This window comes from Octopus bimaculoides, chromosome 7 (genome assembly GCF_046866305.1).
Source record: "Octopus bimaculoides isolate indiv1 chromosome 7, ASM4686630v1, whole genome shotgun sequence".
NCBI lineage: Eukaryota > Metazoa > Mollusca > Cephalopoda > Octopoda > Octopodidae > Octopus > Octopus bimaculoides.
This window is the reverse complement of record NC_142934.1, coordinates 23,814,873-23,834,154: the sequence shown is the minus strand read 5'-3', so window position 1 is coordinate 23,834,154 and position 19,282 is coordinate 23,814,873. Positions and strand designations below refer to the sequence as shown.

At 36.2% G+C, this 19,282-nt stretch overlaps 1 protein-coding gene across 1 annotated transcript in view; it reads right to left on the bottom strand.

Moving 5' to 3' along the window:
• The window catches only part of LOC149134617 (leptin receptor overlapping transcript-like 1), a 30,188-nt gene extending 11,241 nt beyond the window's left edge, over positions 1–18,947 (bottom strand). The window contains exon 1 of the mRNA XM_089355239.1: positions 18,784–18,947. Within this exon, the coding sequence (XP_089211365.1) occupies positions 18,784–18,947 (164 nt within the window). The remainder of the gene's footprint in view (positions 1–18,783) is intronic.
• Between the last annotated feature and the right edge of the window lie 335 nt (positions 18,948–19,282).

The following is a 19,282-nucleotide window of genomic DNA, read 5'->3' as shown; positions in this document are numbered from 1 at the left end:
AATAACTGGCCTTTTTCATTAATAAGGTGTTTGAAATGTAGCTTAAAAAAACTTCTTACAAATAATTATGATAGAAGAGTCTAATTCACATATAAAAACTTTAAAATTAGATGTTTTGTATCATAGTAACATGGGCTACCTGAGGAGGGTTGGTCTCAAAAGAGTTTAATGTCAGGTATTAAATGAAATAGTTTAGCAAATGGATATGGGTTCCATTCTTAAGACAGTCAAACTATATGTACCTTGATTTGAGCAAAATGTGCAAACAAGCATGGATGTGTGGTTAAGAGGCTTACTTCCCAACCACACAGTTTCGGGTTCAGTCCTACTGCATGGTACCTTGGGCAAGTATTTTCTGCTATAACCTTGAGCCAACCAAAGCCTTGTGAGTGGATTTGGTAGTTGGAAACTGAAAGAAGCCTGTTGTGTGTGTTTATTCCACACCACAACTTGACAACAGGTGCTGGTATGCTTACATCCCTATAACTTAGTGGTTTGGCAAAAGAGACCAACAGAATAAATACAAGGTTTAAAAAAAAAGTATTGGGGTCAATTTATGCAATTAAAAACACCTCCAAGGTGGTGCTCCAGCATGGCCACAGTCTAAGATAAAAAGAAACATCACAAATAAGAGAATAACTAACAGGGGAATATCCCTGGTATAGACAGTAGAATAACAACAATCTACTCCTGTGAATTTAGTAAAAGATTTATCCACAAATACTGAGAATGTTACTAAATATGACAGGCACCTGAAGAATGCTGGCGAGTACAATGGCCAAAGTGAGATAAAAACAACTAAAATGAAGACACTAGTTTAAATATATCATTGTATGATAATAATGCTTTCAAATTTTGGTACAAGACTAGCAAGTTTTGGGAAGGAATGAGTTGGTTACATCTACCCCAGTGTTTGACTGGTATTTTATTTTGGTCAATGCCAGTGCCGCCTGACTGACTCCCGTGCTAGTGGCACGTAAGAAGCACCATTCAAGTGTGGTCGATGCCAGTGTCGCCTGACTGGCTCCCATGCCAGTGGCATGTAAAAAGCACCATTCGAACATGGTCGATGCCAGTGCCACCTGACTGGCTCCCATGCTAATAGCACATAAATAGCACCCACTACACTCTTGAAGTGGTTGGCGTTAGCAAGGGCATCCAGCTGTAGAAACCATGCCAAATCAGATAAGAGCCTGGTGCAGCCTCCTGACTTGCGAGTCCTTAGTCAAACAATCCAACCCATGCCAGCGGACATGGAAAGTGGACATTAAACAATGATGATGATGATGACCATGAAATGACAAAAGGCAAAGTTGTGCCTATGATTATATTATTTAAAACATCCTTAGGATGGTGAGCTGGCAGAATTGTTAGCATGCCAGGGAAAATGCTTAGTGGCATTTTGTCTGTCTTTACGTTTTGAGTTTAAATTCCATGAAGGCTGAGTTTGCCTTTCATCCTTTTGGGGTTGACAAAACACTGGGGTCAATGCAATTGACTGACACACCCTCCCCTGAAATTTCTGGTCTTGTGCCAAAATTTGAAACTGTTATATAATGCCTCCTTCTTTTCCAAGATTTAAAGGGAGATTCAGCTGGTATTTTCAACAGACCAAACAACCACGTTTGGTCATTGGCTGGCAAAACTCTCCAAGGGGCTTGTACATTATAGTTGAGTAGTTAGTAGTAAGGTACAATAACAGTTTACCAAACAATATAAAAATGTACAAATCTGCAAAACTATCAGACCCTTAAAACTTTGCTTAGAAACATGAAAGAACTTGCAACGCTGGTTTTTACACACCAATATTGCATGATATTTTATGTATCACATACTCTTTTACTTGTTTCAGTCATTTGACTGCGGCCATGCTGGAGCACCACCTTTAGTCGAGCAAATCGACCCCAGGACTTATTCTTTGTAAGCTTAGTACTTATTCTATCAGTCTCTTTTGCCGAACCGCTAAGTTACGGGGACGTAAACACACCAGCATCAGTTGTCAAGCGATGTTGGGGGGACAAACACAGACACACAAACACACACATATATATATATATATATATACATATATACGACAAGCTTCTTTCAGTTTCCGTCTACCAAATCCACTCACAAGGCTTTGGTCGGCCCGAGGCTATAGTAGAAGACACTTGCCCAAGGTGCCACACAGTGGGACTGAACCCGGAACCATGTGGTTGGTAATGTTTTCCAACATAGAAAAATAAATTTTAAATAATGATATTCAAATAAATTGTAAAAATTCATCAGAGCATGAATTTTTACAGCTGAATCTCTCTCCTAAAACTAACTACTTAATCAGGAATGAAATACATGCTTTTGTATTCAGGTAATTTAATGATAATATAATCAATATATGGAGTATAAAAAAAGCTATGCAGTGAGAAGAAAAAAAAGCAACAGTTAACATTGACATATTTAAAACAGTGATCATTACCAAGTTAATTAAAAGTATTGATTATATGAGAAGGAATAAACAATATCAGTTGATGAGGTTCTTGAAGGAAAACATAGGTTATCAAAATTGCGAGAAACAGCTTTCAAATGTCTGTCAATTTTGGTAGTCCCCACACATCTGTTGAAGATATAGTGCTATGAGATATATATATATATATATATGGGGTAGAGGTAGACCCAGGAAGACATGGGATGAGGTGGTCAAGCATGACCTTCAAATGTTGGGCCTCACAGAAGCAATGACAAAAGACCGAGACCTCTGAAGATATACTGTGACTGTGAAGACCCGACAAATAAAGTGAGTTCACGGTGTATCCTACACCAGCTTCACATAACCAGCCCCAGCCCATTCAAGTACCTTGGATCGTAGGGCGACCTGCTGTGCTTGAGGAGACCTTGAGTCAAGTACATCAACATCAAAATAAAAATCAAATGGAAATTGTAGTTGTGATACCCATGCTGGTGGCATGTAAAAAGCACCAACTGATTGTGGCTGTTGCCAGCCTACCCTGGCCCCTGTGCCGGTGACACGTAAAAAGCACCCACTACACTCACGGAGTGGTTGGCGTTAGGAAGGGCATCCAGCTGTAGAAATACTGCCAGATCAGATTAGAGCCTGGTGCAGCCTCCTGGCTTCCCAGACTCCGGTTGAACCCATGCTAGCATGGAAAACAGATGTTAAACGATGATGATGATGATAGACAGACAGAGATACATATATTTGTGGATTAAGGCTATCATTGATTTTTCATGTAAAGAAAGCCCTAAACAATTATCAAGTCCAGAATGGAGATGAACACCGATGATCCATGTAATAAGCTGGATAATTGTTAAGGGCTTCATTAAGATGAAACCAATGGCAGCCTTAATCAACAAATAAAGAATCTTTATCCACCAATGAGGTGCCAAGCACTCATTTTCATAGTCTTGATTTCTACGCACACACACACACATATATATATACATACATAAACATGTACACACACAATCTTTTAGTCAGTGGCAAAGATAGCACCCATGATCCTCTACATAGCTCAGAGACTGGTGTAAGAAAAGGAGAAAGAAATCCTCGAGCTGGTTGACCTTTGCCTGTGAATGAAATTAATTTGACTAAAAAATCCAGCCCTTGGGTGCTTTAACAGAGTCCATGTAGTTTCAGGGATTCAGACCAGGTCACTGATCTGAGAACAACACAATATCTTCATGTTATGCTTCCTATGAAAGTAATCTATGTCATGGTTTCCTGCTCCCTTTCTTGACCATTAGTCTCAGAGTTCTTACTCAGGTTGTGGGTGCTACCCTTCCTTCAATGATTAAACTATAAAAACACGTTTAAATACACAATACAAAGGCACCTTAACAGTGCCAACCAGGAAATATTACTAATCAACAGCAATATTGTAATCCAGGAAAACTACAATGTCTGACACTAGGAGAAATAAAGTTCAATATCTTTCCCCAAGAACATTACATGGAATACCAGGAATGGGATGTAAATGCAGAACCTTCAAAATTAACAAAGTTACATGAACATTAATAGGAGAATAAAAGCAATAATACTCACGCTGGGATTCAAAACGTAGAAGTAAATATGAAAAAGAAAAAAGAGAAATGTTATCATAGTTGGTAACAGAACATTGTTAAATAAAAAGTATACACTCTCTCATTTTTAATCAAATACTCTGCTGACACACATGCATGTGCATGCATAAGCAGTGCCCCGCTCACATTCACAAACATACTCACACCCAAATACTGCCCACAACCACATATATCCCTGTTCACAACTAGCCACAACCCCTGTTTATAATGACACATCACTCTGTGCACAACTTTGCTCACCACCACAAAACCCTGCTCCCCAACCCTTGCCCATGGTTCCTCACAGCCCTCAGCTACACACAACCCGCTGATATTTGTATACTATCTTCTCAGTACTGCACAGTTTGCTTGTAGCTATGGTCATACAGACATACTAAACAAGTTTATTGAAAGTTTGATTTCTAACAAAGGCTCCAACATGGATGGCAGTCAAAAGTAGGAAATTATGAAAAACTTTGAGACACACTGGACAAGTGTCTCGAGTCAAGACCGACCCTTTTAAGAATGACTAACTAGCACCATCAACTGGACAGAGAATATATAAGAGCTTAAAAAACATATATATATAAATCCACAGTAAGAGCACTGCATAACTATTGAGTGTTTTGTTTGTTTCCACAACTTGGAAAAGATAAGACTTAACCCTTTGGCTTTTAAATTGACCATATCCAGTCAAAATAGTCTACTTGTTTTATGTTCAAACTAGCCAGATCTAGCTTCTCACACCTACCATACAATGTCATACTCAAAACTACAAAACAAAATATAATTAATTGAAAACAATGTGAATAAATAAGCACTACATTTAACAGTAATCTGAATACTAAAGGATTAAATTAATGTTGAAGTTGTTGATGAGGGTTGATTTAAGTAGACAATTAGAAAACAAATTTAAGTAGTAGAGAAACAATAATAGAAGTGGAAGATGGAACTAAAATAAAATATGATTCCACAGCATATAAATTAGACACAAAGAGACAAGGATGAGACTGAATGAAATATGACTAAAGTAGGGGTGTGTGAAAGGAATGCTAGATATGTTACAGCAATTACATGTTAGTCACACAAATATATCTTTGAATTGATACTAGCAATTCAAATTGTGATGTTTCTATTGCCACCAACAGATTTATTGTTAAAAGTTTTTATTGACACTGTTAGAATAAATATAGTTGAAGTGATGGGTGAAATGGCCTCTACTCCAAGGCTGTAGCAATTAGCTCAAACAGTTTGGCAACTGTTTGAGCTAATTCATTGTCTCAGTGTGCAGTTGAGTGAAGTGGGAGAACAATAAAAAAAAAACAAATAAATAAAATAAATAGAACTGAAACAAAAAAAAAAAAGCCAAACATTTTTTGTTGTTATGAAATATTACCAATTACAGCTGCTGTGTACTTCAGATAATTTCAGTGTGAAGTAGATCCATTTGTTAACATTTAATAAAGTGGGAGGTTGTGCTAAGGGTGAAGAGCAAAACTAACGATATTTAGTCCAGTGCCATGTGTCATTATCATCATTTTAATGTCCTTTTCTCCATGCTAGCATAGATCAGACAGAATTTGTTGAGGCAGACTTTCTATGGTAGGATACCCTTCCTGTTGCTAACATTCATCTGTTTCTCAATAAGGTAAATATTTCCCCTTGGCCAGACATGTTTTTTAATGAAAGACTAGGAACAAATGACACTGCTTGGATGACAGTGACACTTGTTTACAACTGTCAAGATAATAAGAGAATGCATCATCTTATGTACCTTGGGAATGCAAGCACACACAAACGGGGGTTTTTTTTTCGGTTTTCATCTACCAAACCTATTCACAAGGTTTTGTATGGCCTGGAGTTTTAATGTGCTGCACAGTGGGACTAAAGCAGAAGTCATGTTTGGGAATCAAATTTCTCAATCACACATTCATTTACATTCTGCTGTTGTATATTGTGCATTGCCTTTCTTCCTATATGGGGATCAATAAAATAAGTAACATGTGGAGATAAAGGGGTTTACATACACCATGTAGAACCTGTCCCAATGGTTCGTCAATAACAGTTTTTCGTATTTGGTGTAAGAGTACCAAAGTTAGCAATTGTGACAAAGCAAAAATGTATATTTTATTTTATCAACTAGGAACAAAGTCTCAAATTTTGGATGGGGAAACGTGGTGGTTTCACGTTCACTATTTTCTTCAGAACATATATAGGGTGAGCTAGACGAGCTTCATATGTGGTTGTTGTTTAGCTCGGATCGAGGAAAACTATGATCATAGATGTTCTAATCATGACTAATCCATCCTTATATATATATATATATATATATATATCTATATATATATATATATATATATATATATATATATATATATATATATATATATATCAGGCTCTGTGTCCAGCATTTCCTTCATTATAAAACCTTAGGATATGATTCGTGGTAGATATGACTGTTATTTCTAGAATTTTAAGAGGTTGCGTAAGGGGCTCCCTTGTTGTTTGGCACGGTGTTCTTGCAGTCATTGTGATTAAATGTAGCAGAACTAAAAGCAATATTGATATGTAACTTTAATGACAGGCCACATAATCTTGATGATGGAAATAGTTGATTAAATCGACTTCATCTTTTACGGTTACTTATTTACTGAAGAATGAATGATTAAAAATCGACTTAAAAATTTCAAACAGACATGAAGCTAAACTATCATTATGGAATATTGTTCAACGCACTTCCCATTGTGCCATAATAATAATAATAGAAATAAAAATTAAGTCAACAAAGAAACCTCTAAATAGTGGTTCGGCCTGCTAGAAATATCAACTAAAATCCCCCTTAAATCACAACCTTTTTTTTTTTAAGAGAGAATGCTATGAATAATGAAACTGAGGGTAAACAATGCTCAGAAAAGGGTAAATAATACTGGGAGGCTTTTCATTAAAATATCTACATCTTCTATTACGACTGACCAGCAGCTAAACAACAACAACAATTACTAATACTATTATTATTGTTATAGAAACGCAACAAGTAAATGTATTTGAAGGAAAATCAATGGCTGACGGGCGGAAATAAATATTTAGTTAATTTCTTTGGCGTTTGTTCGTGTATTCTGTTGTATCGAGAATAAGAGACAAAGTGTTGGAGGTGGAAAATCTTGTAAAAGATGTTGAAAACTAAGGCAATGACTCACCTCTAATACCTGCCATCTTCAGACATATACAAAACAGCAGAAAATACGAACAATGCAGCTAGCAGTTTAATTATTATTTCTAATGTACTTTTAAATGAAAACTCAATTTATAGTTTAAATAAGAAAAATATGTATCATTATTTGTTGTTGTTTTTTTTTTAGTTTGGTAATAATAATCATAAAGTTATTACTGAAATGTTTTGAAAAATACGCGCACACCCCCACATACACACAAATTTACATAAGCAGACACACCTAAATATATATATATATACACACAGGTTATCTATCTATATTATATATATATATATATATATATATATATATATATATATATATATATATATATATATATGTATATATATATATGTTATACACACAGGTATTTGTTTTTATTTTTATCTCTTAGTCATCGGGAAGGAAGAGAGGGTGATATCCTATAACTGGAGACCTGGCCTTGTAGCAAAGTGGACTCAACTAAAGGTATTAGGTAGTAGTGTTAAACCAGGATATGAGTGAAATCTATCACCCGAGTAAGCTACTGCGTGATTAGAACTTGGAATGCCAAACAACCGGAGTAAATAACGCAAGGCATCCAGTCCGACACTCCTAATTTCACCAATCCACATCCCTGGATTGGTACTTTTTTTTTTTTAATCGACGCCAAAAGAATTAACGTTAAAGTTGACCTCAATGGGATTTGAACCCAGAGCGCAACTAAGCAATATCCGATGTTCTATGATACTCTATTAGTTCCGCCAATTCGCATGAGCGTAAGTCACACACACGCGCGCTACTGTTTCTTTACACTTTACATTGTTTGTGGTTGATAAAAAGTAATATACGAAACAGAATCAACTCTAAGATCTGGTTTCGATTCCTAGCTGAAATGTTTCGCCTTTACTTAAAATTACAAACACCATTCTTTTTCCTTTTATTATTATTTTTTCTCTTCCCCAAACATTACCTAAACTTCTCTATTGCCTTCTTAAATTATTATTTCTAATTTAGGTACAAGGCCAGCAAGAAATCTTGAAATGAAACTGAATAATGACATACATACATGCGTGTGTGCATGCGTACACACATACATACAGACAAACATACAAATATACATACATACAATGTCTGTCTGTCTGTCTCACGAGCTGTATATATGCCATAACCAAGGACATACTATTCCACGCACACACACACATACACAAAGACACACATACGCACGCGCGCGCGTGCACACACACACACACACACAGAGGGTGCAATGGGTAAACTGTCCTCATTTTTATTTTTAATTTCGCGCATACGCATTGTTTGCTTTTCATTGTCAACTACTCAGTATAGTAGAGTTGGTTGGGCACCGTCGGTGAGATAAACAGTACCATGATGTAACTCACTCTGTCAGAAATTTAGAAATGACAAGCTGTACTGTATGGCATTCGCACTGGAAACTCTAATACGCATTTTTCAGAAGGTTTGGATGTCAATCTGAGGACAGTGAAGAGGATTCTGAAAGAGTTGGATGAGTTGAATGGCGATTACGAAAGTAAGGCAGCTCGAAAAGCTCACTCTGGTCATTCTGATAAGAAAAGAACTGAATTTGTTGGTGAGATCCAGGCCATGATTGACAACGATCCCTCCAAGTCAATCAGGTTCATCACCAGGAACATGGCAGTGTTTCTTATGAGGCAGGTAGAGCATGAAGACATTCGGTATTCCTCATACAAGATGAGAAAAGAAGAATTTTTATCCCAAGAGGAAAGGCTGCGCTATGAAGCTACTGAATAAACTTAAGCATCCCCTCCAACCGAACATGCTTTGCTTTTTCTCAGACAAGAAAAATTTCTGCCAGGATCAGATGATGAACACACAGAACAACCGTTGGCTTACCGTACCCCGAAAACATGTACGGAGAGTGATAAAAATCAAACATTCAGTCAACACCATGGTGTTTAGAGTGATCACTAGTGATGGTGACATTATGCCTCCATTCATCTTCCCACATGGCCTCAGACTCAACACGGAGGCCTACATCAAGTGCCTGGAGGAGGTAGTGTTGCTGTGGATCAAGAGGGTGGCTGCTGGAAGACCTTGTGTCTGGCAATAGGACTGCACTATGCCACACAAGTAGGAAAACCCAGTCATGGCTGTCAAATAATTTCTGCAACCACATCACCCCTAACATCTGGCCACCTAACTCCCCAGACTGTAACCCTCATGATTATTATGTTTTGGAGCATAGGTGAGCAAGAGATCAACAAAACTCCTTGTAACACTAAAGATGAACTGAAGGCAAGGATTAAGGCAGAATTTACCAACTTAAACAAGGAGACCATCCAGAAGAGTTGCAGGAGATTCTGAAGTTGTCTGGAGGCCATGGTTGAAGCCAATGGCGATTTTATTGAATAAATTTACTCTTTAGTATTTCAAAATATTTTAATGTATTTTTGGTAAAAATATCTCTTAAAATGTGATGTCAGTGTTATTTTCACTTTTGCGTAATTTAGACGACAATTTATTCACTGCACCATATTTCAATATCTATCTAACTATCTATCTATCTATCTATCTATCTATCTCTCTCTCTCTATATATATATATAAATATATATATATATATATATATATATATATATATATATATATATATATATATATATATATATATATATATTCAATTAGAGGTTAAATTAGCCTCATTAATGAATTACTGGTTTAATACCTAATATTTGTTGTGAATAATAATATTCATAAAACAACAGGTTTATATATAAATCATGGTTTATAATCATTCTAAAGAAAGTATGAAAATGGAGATATAACATTCAATAAACATTTATTATCTGCATAAATCAAACACGATCCCTTACAACTGTTTCAGTTAGGCCTAATAGATTAAATAGTAATTAGTAAAATCATTATATTAGGCAAAATCTCTTCAGAGGGGTAAAAAAAAAAAAAACCTACTGGTATATCTTTTTTCTGCCCCTCTGAAGAGATTTTGCCTAACATAATGATTTTACTAATTACTATTTAATCTATTAGGCCTAATTGAAACAGCTGTAAGGGACCATGTTTGATTTTTGATGATATCTTTTTCTTAAATGTCATATCTCCAGCTGCAATCTTCAGCTGCACGAAAAATGCAGAAAACATTACTGTAGAAAAGACATATTATAAATGTGGCAACATTTCAAATCCAAGTGGGAGAGAGAATACATAAAAATCCAAATGTGAGGAAGAATACATAAGTCCATCTTGACATAGCCGAGTAGCCTGACAGACTCGGCTATGTCAAGATGGACTTATGTATTCTTCCTCACATTTGGATTTTTATGTATTCTCTCTCCCACTTGGATTTGAAATGTTGCCACATTTATAATATGTCTTTTCTACAGTAATGTTTTCTGCATTTTTCGTGCAGCTGAAGATTGCTCTTCATATTGCATTTAAGGTAATGCTCGCATTACTTAAATAAATTGAAGTAGCATGAAACGTGCGTACTGCAATCACCTTTGAAATCCGTGCTGCTTATTTTTTTTATTTTAATCACCTATCCTTTTGGGATGCGATATTCAGGTGCCTACGCATAAGTACCATATTCAAGCCTTGAATATATATATATATATATATATATATATATATATATATATATACCGCCGTTGCCAGTACCACCTGACTGGCCTTCGTGCCGGTGGCACGTAAAAGCACCCACTACACTCTCGGAGTGGTTGGCGTTAGGAAGGGCATCCAGCTGTAGAAACTCTGCCAAATCAGATTGGAGCCTGGTGCAGCCTTCTGGCTTGCCAGTCCTCCAACCCATGCTAGCATGGAAAGCGGACGTTAAACGATGATGATGATATATATATATATATATATATATATATATATATATATATATATATATATATATATATATATATATATATATAATAAAAAGTAATAACTACAAAAGAATGAGACCTCGTTATTAGATAAATAACGATTGTTTATATATGTTATAATTTAGAACTATAATGACAACCTTTTACTGTTTGTTCTCAATTATAACACACACACACACACATATCGGTCAGTTGTCCATGAGTCAGAAAAAGACACCCTTTAAAGGAATTTTGAAGTTATACTGCTATGTAGTTGAGTAGACACATCAGACTTGTACGTATGTATTTGTGTATGCATGTGTGTGTGTGTGTATGTATGTCTGCTGAAATCCTTGCCTAGGAACTAACCAACAATAAAGAATACATACATAAACACATACACACACATTCATCCTCATGCAAGGAACTGTATTAAAATAAACTTACAAGCCTTGAGCTCCATATTTTGATTGGGTTTTCGTTTATACTCCTTTTTCCCTTCTTTTTGTTAATTAGAATTATTCTTTGGTATTTCTTTATCTGCAACCTTTCAGGCAATCGTCTTAAGTGAAAAATTCCGTTTTCTCTTTCTCGATTGGTATTGAAAACAACGTCCGGTATTCTAATTTTGTTCCGTTAACACAGAAAATCATTTTATCGGTTTTTCAACTTATTGTCTAGTAATTCTTATCTACTTCACAAAGTTCCAAGTTGGATCCCTCCTAGTGAAACTTTCCGGTTTTATTGTCCATCATTCTTTTTCATTCATCACAATTTTCCCCGGTTAGCTTTTTAATGTTTCGTCTATTAAATATGTAAACATTGTCTTTAATATTGTTTATCACGTTAAAGCATTGAAGCAGTAGCGAAGTGTTAGTCTTTGCCTGTCCTCGTCCTTAAACTTTACATACTTTCGATTACAACGAACACACATATATAAAATAGCCGCGCTCAGTGGTCAGCATACCTATGCTACTCCACTGGGTTGAAGACTCAAACAGAACTGACTTAGTGTTCAACAATAACAACACAAGGTATCTGTTTTCTTCATCCTTTAGCTTTTTTCTCAATACCAAGGATTGTTAACCACCGGCACGCAGACCAGTACCAGGCCGTGATTCATTTGGTACAGGGGCACACAGAAAGAATAGATTTTTACATTTTATTTCCATTTTATTGACTGTCACATTCTGCAGGGTGCTTTTGAGTTATATATTTGTTACATATGTAATATGAATATATTATATAAAGCGGAGGATTTGCAGAATCGTTTGCACGCTAGGCAAAATGATTAGAAGTATTTCGTCTGTTTTTATATTCTGAGTTCAAATTTACTGGGGTCGATCTAATCGACTTACCCACTTCCTAAAATTTGCTGGCCTTGTACCAAATGATTAGCCTTGGATTTTACAGTCAAAGGGGAAATAATCCTAATCCCACCTTTTGTTTCTTTCTGTTTTCTTTTTGGTTTTCCAGTCTTTCAACCTTCCACCTTTTATATTTACTTCTTTCTTGCTTTTTCTCTCATCCTACCATCCCATTTTTAGTTTGTTATGCCATGTGGGCAGTGCCTGAAGATTGCACTGAGACACCAGACATGTTAGAAAATACTGTCTGGCATGCTTTCATCACATGGAACTAATAATAGCACATAAAAACATATATTATGTTTATGAAATAATATATATATATATATATATATGCACACACACACACACAGAGGGGAAATGAAAAGCAGAAATTTCACAAATAGTTCATAATTTAATAGTGCTCATCAGCTGTTTTATTAACAACCATCATTATCTCTATAATTACATAATTAAGAAAATTTTGATGATTTTGGTAAACATTACTTTTAAATTAATTTCATAAAAATTTCTTTAAATTAATTAATTATGTATCTTGATTAGATAATTATAAAATTAATTACATTTACTGTGAAGCAAATTACTTTTCAATTAAAATGAAGTAAATTAATAAAACAGATGTATTTTAGAATTTTACATTTTTTACTTTAGATTCTGCTTTTGTAGATGTTGCTATTTACAGTATTGTCTCCTGTCTCTAACGTTTTTAATGCTACTATCCTGATCTCTACTCCATGAAGTTAGTTTGGCTCATGCCACCTTTAAAGGTATTGACAAATATGTCTTGGAGAAAAAAAAAAGAAGCAAAATAAAAAAATGCATCAAGTGGCTGTGTGGTAAGTGGCTTGCTTACCAACCACATGGTTCCAGGTTCATTCCCACTGCATGGCACCTTGGGCAAGTGTCTTTTACTGTAGCCTTGGGCAAGTGTCTTTTACTGTAGCCTTGGGCTGACCAAAGCCTTGTGAGTGGATTTGGTAGACGGAAACTGGAAGAAGCCCGTCATATATATGTATATGTATGTGTGTGTATATGTTTGTGTGTCTGTGTTTGTCCCCACAACATCGCTTGACAACCGATGCTGGTGTGTTTATGTCCCCGTAACTTAGAGGTTCGCCAAAAGAGATCGATAGAATAAGTATTAGATATCCAAAGAATAAGTCCTGGGGTCAATTTGCTCGATGAAAGACGGTGCTCCAGCATGGCTGCAGTCAAAGACTGAAACAAGTAAAAGAGAATAAAAGAGAATGTGAAAGTGGCAGTCTATGAGCTCCATCCATCTTTTGTCTATTGGTCACCTGCGCTGACTCACAGCCTATCAACTCTGTTGTGCTAGCCTTTCCACTCATCTTCCTATACATCAAATATCTACTTACTACTACTGGCTCACTCTTAAATGTATGACACCAACTTTCATTCCCCTTTACCATTCTGCTCCCAAGCATCATCCACATGTAACTTAAGATATTTCATGCAAAACCTGCATTGACTCCATGATCTTAGACCTTCAAAACTTCCTCCAGTAGAATCTTTGTTTTAATCTTGCCTCTTTCAACAGCACAAAGAAACACTCAATACACATTTTATGAAAATATATATACCAGTCTTCTAAACTTGACCAACATGCAACTAGTTAATCTAAGGACATTACAAATACTAAGCACAGCTATCACTGAGGGTCTCTCCTGAAGAACACACATCTTCAGTATGGCCACTGGCCTACTTCTTCAGAGGAACTTTTTACAATTAATTCTCTGGCGAGACCTTAATGTAATAATGCTCCCACATCTGGGACAGTGCTATGGCTGCCATATAAGATTGCATCCAAAGAAAGGCTATTTGTCTGGTTGACATGAAGTCACTCACCAACATACTTCACCTTTTGGCCCACAGACAAGCTATGTCAGCTCTTCAGTCTTACAACCACTACTACAGTGGCCATGCTCCTTAGAGCTCCATTCACAACTCTTTACTGTCATGTCATCCCTTTTGTGTCCACCATCCTCTGTGTCTTACATTAATTGGAGCATCAGCAAAAGAAAAAAAAAAGGAGCTTGTATATGTGGGACTTGGAGATCAGATGGAAAAGGTGCCTTGTGATATTTGTTTTGGCTTTTAGATTTTGAGTTTCTCCAAAGTCAAAATTACCTTTCACACCTCCGAGGTTGATAAAATAAAGTACCAGTCAAGTACAGGGGTTGATTTAATTGACTAACTCCTGCCAAATTTCTGGCCTTGTGCATATGTTTTGACTTAAGAGTCATATCTGTTCACAAATATGTGTGTGTGTGTGAGAGAGAGAGAGAAGGAAAGAGAGAGAATGCTTGTGTCTTGGAAGTTTCCACATGAAATTGTGTTTGTGATCAGATAGTGGAAGTGTAATGAAAACTTTTGACACTTCATAGAAGACATATGAAGGTGAATGTAATAGTCTTTGTTTTCCTTAAATGGTTATAATTATTCATCTGTGATGTCACTGCAACACACACACACACGTAGTAGTTTCATTGTTGTATTAGCTCTGAAATTTATCCTATAAGGCTCATCCATGGGTCTAGGCTATCAGATAGGTGGTAATTTAGAGATTGTTTGTTATATCAAACACATGTCAGAAAATTCGCAAAAAATCTGCCGTTTCTATAGTTATAACCAAGGAGAAAGGGGTGAGCAAGTCTTTCTATTTCCTTGATTTATAATTGCTTCCTTGAAAATAACTTTTATACATGTTTTCAAAGAGTCAACCTTCGATTTTGTGTCTAGGACACCACCACCACGTGTACAAATGTTTGCATATGTTATGCCATAATAATATAGTAATGCTCATGAGATCAATTTTCGAAGAAACAACTGTAAATCAAACACACTCATGGCTGCTGACAACAGGATAGCTTCTTCCACAATTGTCCAGCAGAGTGATCTTTTTGGTCAGCTCTCTTTTGCATTGGCTGTAGATGATGTTGCATGATCATTCTGCTCACTCTTCCATATCTGGTACCTGGATGACACGACCCCGAGTAGCTTGGCTGAGTCTGAGAGTGCGAAACTTGAGAGAAGGGAGATAATTCTAACAGCTATGCCTGACAACAATGGACTGTGTCCGTTAGGTACATGTCTATCTATTTTCTAGATGTGGACAATATAAAAGCAAACAAAAAACTGGCCGCCAAATAAGATAAAAGGAAGGCAATTTACTTCTATTTAGAACAATCTACAGTTAACAGAGAGCAATAGATGGTTTTTAATCTAAATCCAATAGGTGTAAGTAAGTGCATTCATTGTTATTATACCAAATGATATTTTACTTTCTACCAGGAAACCAGTACTTCAGTTTATGGTAATTTCCCAGGCCGGATCTCCACAAAAATGTAATTTAAAATTCCTTCCCTCTGTCTAATATTGTTATGTCCGGTTATAAACAAACAAAATCTATTTGAATTATCCTGATTTCAGAAAATTAAGTAGTTTTGCTGCTGTCGTATCGTAGGAAAAGTCTTTTTTCCCCTTTAATTTAAAAACTCTAAAATGCTTATTTTAGAAAATCATGCAACATTACAGTAAGGAATAATTAATTCAAAATCCTGTCTGTATGTATATCTCAAGAAACCGACAATAGTTGGGAGTTAAAAGTCATATCGTTTCTTTCACCCTGGATAAAAGTGAATACTTTTGTAAAACTATAAGCGTTGCGTTGTTGTAAATTATTTGTTTTACTGAATAAATGAAAACTAATATTTTTAATACACTAATAGAAATAGCATAAAGGTGGCGATCTTTGTATTTAATGTATCACTATTACAGGCGCTGTCTGTATGTACTAGACTATTACTGAGCATATATGCAGAGGGGTTTTGTTTTGGTATTTTTGACGCCGAGCCGCAGCCAACTTGTTTGTCATAGGAGATATTTTTCGTTGAATTAAGAATATTCTTTTCTGTGTTGTTAATTAGTCTTATATTTGACGTCATAAAAAATACTAATTGAATAGTTTCTATTATTTTTACTTCACGAAGAGATCGTTTGACCTGTCAAAATCGATGCCAAATTTCCCTATAATCACACCCTCTCAACTTAATTAAGAATAACACAAAAACGAGCAAGATCAGTTTCAAAATATGTAATTGTTAATTACACCAATAAATAAATAATGAAAAATAACCCGTCCGATTCTCAGCGTGAAAATAAAAAGAAAAAAATGTTTCCGTGTCCACCAAACAAAACTACTGTGTTTGCAGGCGTATAAGAAAACGTTTAGTTTTTTTTTTTTTTTCTGTTTTTAAATGCTTGCGTTCGTCAAGCACAATAATTGTCACTAATAAAATACTGAAAACAAGCCAACATATATCAGTCAGTATACATAAACAACATCTGATGTATTTTCACATTATTTAATGAGTATTACCTCTTAAGAAATATTTGTATATTATCTAAATAGATAATATTCCACAAAAAAAAAAAAGAAAAAGAGGAATGGTATTATGAACGAACTTTCATCCACGTCTCAGTAATTTGCAATAAAAGGATGACAAGAAAACCATAGCAGTAGTAAACTACCCAGGTGTCCGATCGGGGTAATACAAAATATCACATCTTGTATGTCAGTTCTCTTGACCAAAATATAAACATTACAGCTAATCAGAAAGAAAACAAATTGAAACACAGTACTCCCATGATAAATTTTCTACTGAGTTCAAACCTATAGCTGAAAACTAAATATGGCACTGCCATAACATTAAATTTAAGCTAAATTTCGTAGCACATGCGGAGACGCATAGTAATTGGTATTGGTTCACCACCAACCTAGAAAATGGTAAGGATTTGGAGTAAATAATGAAAGCTGCTTGATATAGTAAACATTGTCTTCGTAAGGAATTGTAGAGTGAACTGAACTAGAAGAATTAAAAATATGAGTGTTAAACCCGAGAATTTCAGGTTTTTTTCAGTATCCACAATAATGATTATGCATCTTTCAAGGCTTACAGAAATAAACAGAAATATCAATGATTTTACAGTGCTAACATCATGGTGTTCCTGATGTATGAGCAGTAATAATCTCTATAAGATTTAGATCAAAAGTAGCACAGAAGGTACCCCCTGACCCTGAGGGTAATCATCATCATCATCATCATCATCATTTAACGTCTGTTTTCTATGTGTCAGCATAGGTTGTATGATTTGACAGGAGTTGGCAAGGCTGAGAGCTGCACTAAATTTCATTGTCTATTTTGGCATGGTTTCTACAGCTATATGCCTTTCCTAATGCCAACCACTTTACAGAGTGTACTGGATGCTTTTTACATGGCACCAGCACTGACAGGGTCACCAAGTATCTTGCAAGACAAAAAAAAAAGACCCAGCTTAGAGGTGGGTAATAGTATTGAAAGGGTGTGACTTTGTGCCAGTTGAGAAATTAAAGGTATAGCGGGACAGAGTTAGATGTCTTGCTGTAGAGTAGGTACATGGGTACCCCAGTTGGAAAAGAAAGGAGAGTGAGTTAGAAAGTAAGATAAAGGGAACAATAGTGAGAAGGATGATGACAAAGATGTGTCAGGACATTGGGGGTAATGAGAATAGGTGAAGTGATACAGGGGTTTGGACTGGATGAATGGGCAGGGATGAAGTAAGGCATGGGCGATATGTGAGAGCATTATTAGAGTATGAAGTGTAGATCGAAAAGGTTGATGGAACAAAGAGGATCGAGGTAAGAGTGAAGTAGAACTCCCCCCCCCCCGTGGACAAGTGTTACCACGGTGGTTTTAGGATATCAATTCCATGATGGACAGGTCTTAAGTACAGTAAACTGCCAGACATCTCAGTTCTTTGTCGTCTCATTTGTAACGTTTAGCATCTTAGGATTGGCCTTCAATGCTTCATCCCATGTCTTCCTGGGTTTCCCCTTTCCACAAGTTCCAACCACTTTAAGTGATCAGCACTTTATGCAACTGTCCACATCCATATGCATCACATGACCAAACCATGTAAATGCCTTTGTAAACGACCGTGCGAAGTGAGGTGATGAGAATGGCTCCTTTGCACATCACATGGTCAATACAATAAATATGAAAAGAATAAATGCGTATATGTGCCAGAAGGAAAAGAGAGACACAACCGGGTAGAATGTTTAGGAGAAGATTTTATTTATATGTTAACGTGTGTGCGTCATATATACATAATAATAGACAGGCCGTCATGAGATCAAAGTGTGTATGTACAAACAGGGATGTATGCGTGTGCGATAAGTATAGAGCATTGAAAGAGTCTATAATATGACGTTAGAAGAATGTTCAGACACAAGGATGATAAATACCAGTTTGTAGTCAAGGTACACAATAGTTGAAATGCTGTATCAAGAAGTTGTGACAGTAATGCAGAGCCGGTTGAGATAAATGTCATACATGAAGTTGTGGCTACAATGCTGTTGCCGGTCACTTGGTACAGGAGTTCTTGCAGGTTGTATTTGCTGCTAATCATGGTGCTGTAATTCACAAACAGTGTTGTGATAGAACCTGTGCAAGTGATGCTTGTTACTGTGTACATAGAGAGATGATGTTGACAACATTAAGAAGATGAAGGCGATGAAGAAAGAGATTGCCATATGCTGTTGGTCGAGTGTTGATGAGTCTCCATGTGGCTGCTGTTGTGTTGTTGCTGGAAGTGGCTGTGTCCTGTGTGGTGAGTGGCTAGACCTCAAAAGGTCTGGAACCGAAAGACCTCAACTCGATGTGAAGCTAAAGTTTTAGAAGAGACTGTCTCACGTGACCTTATCAGAAAGCTGCGATTGATTGGGTTGCATATTGATGCGCAAT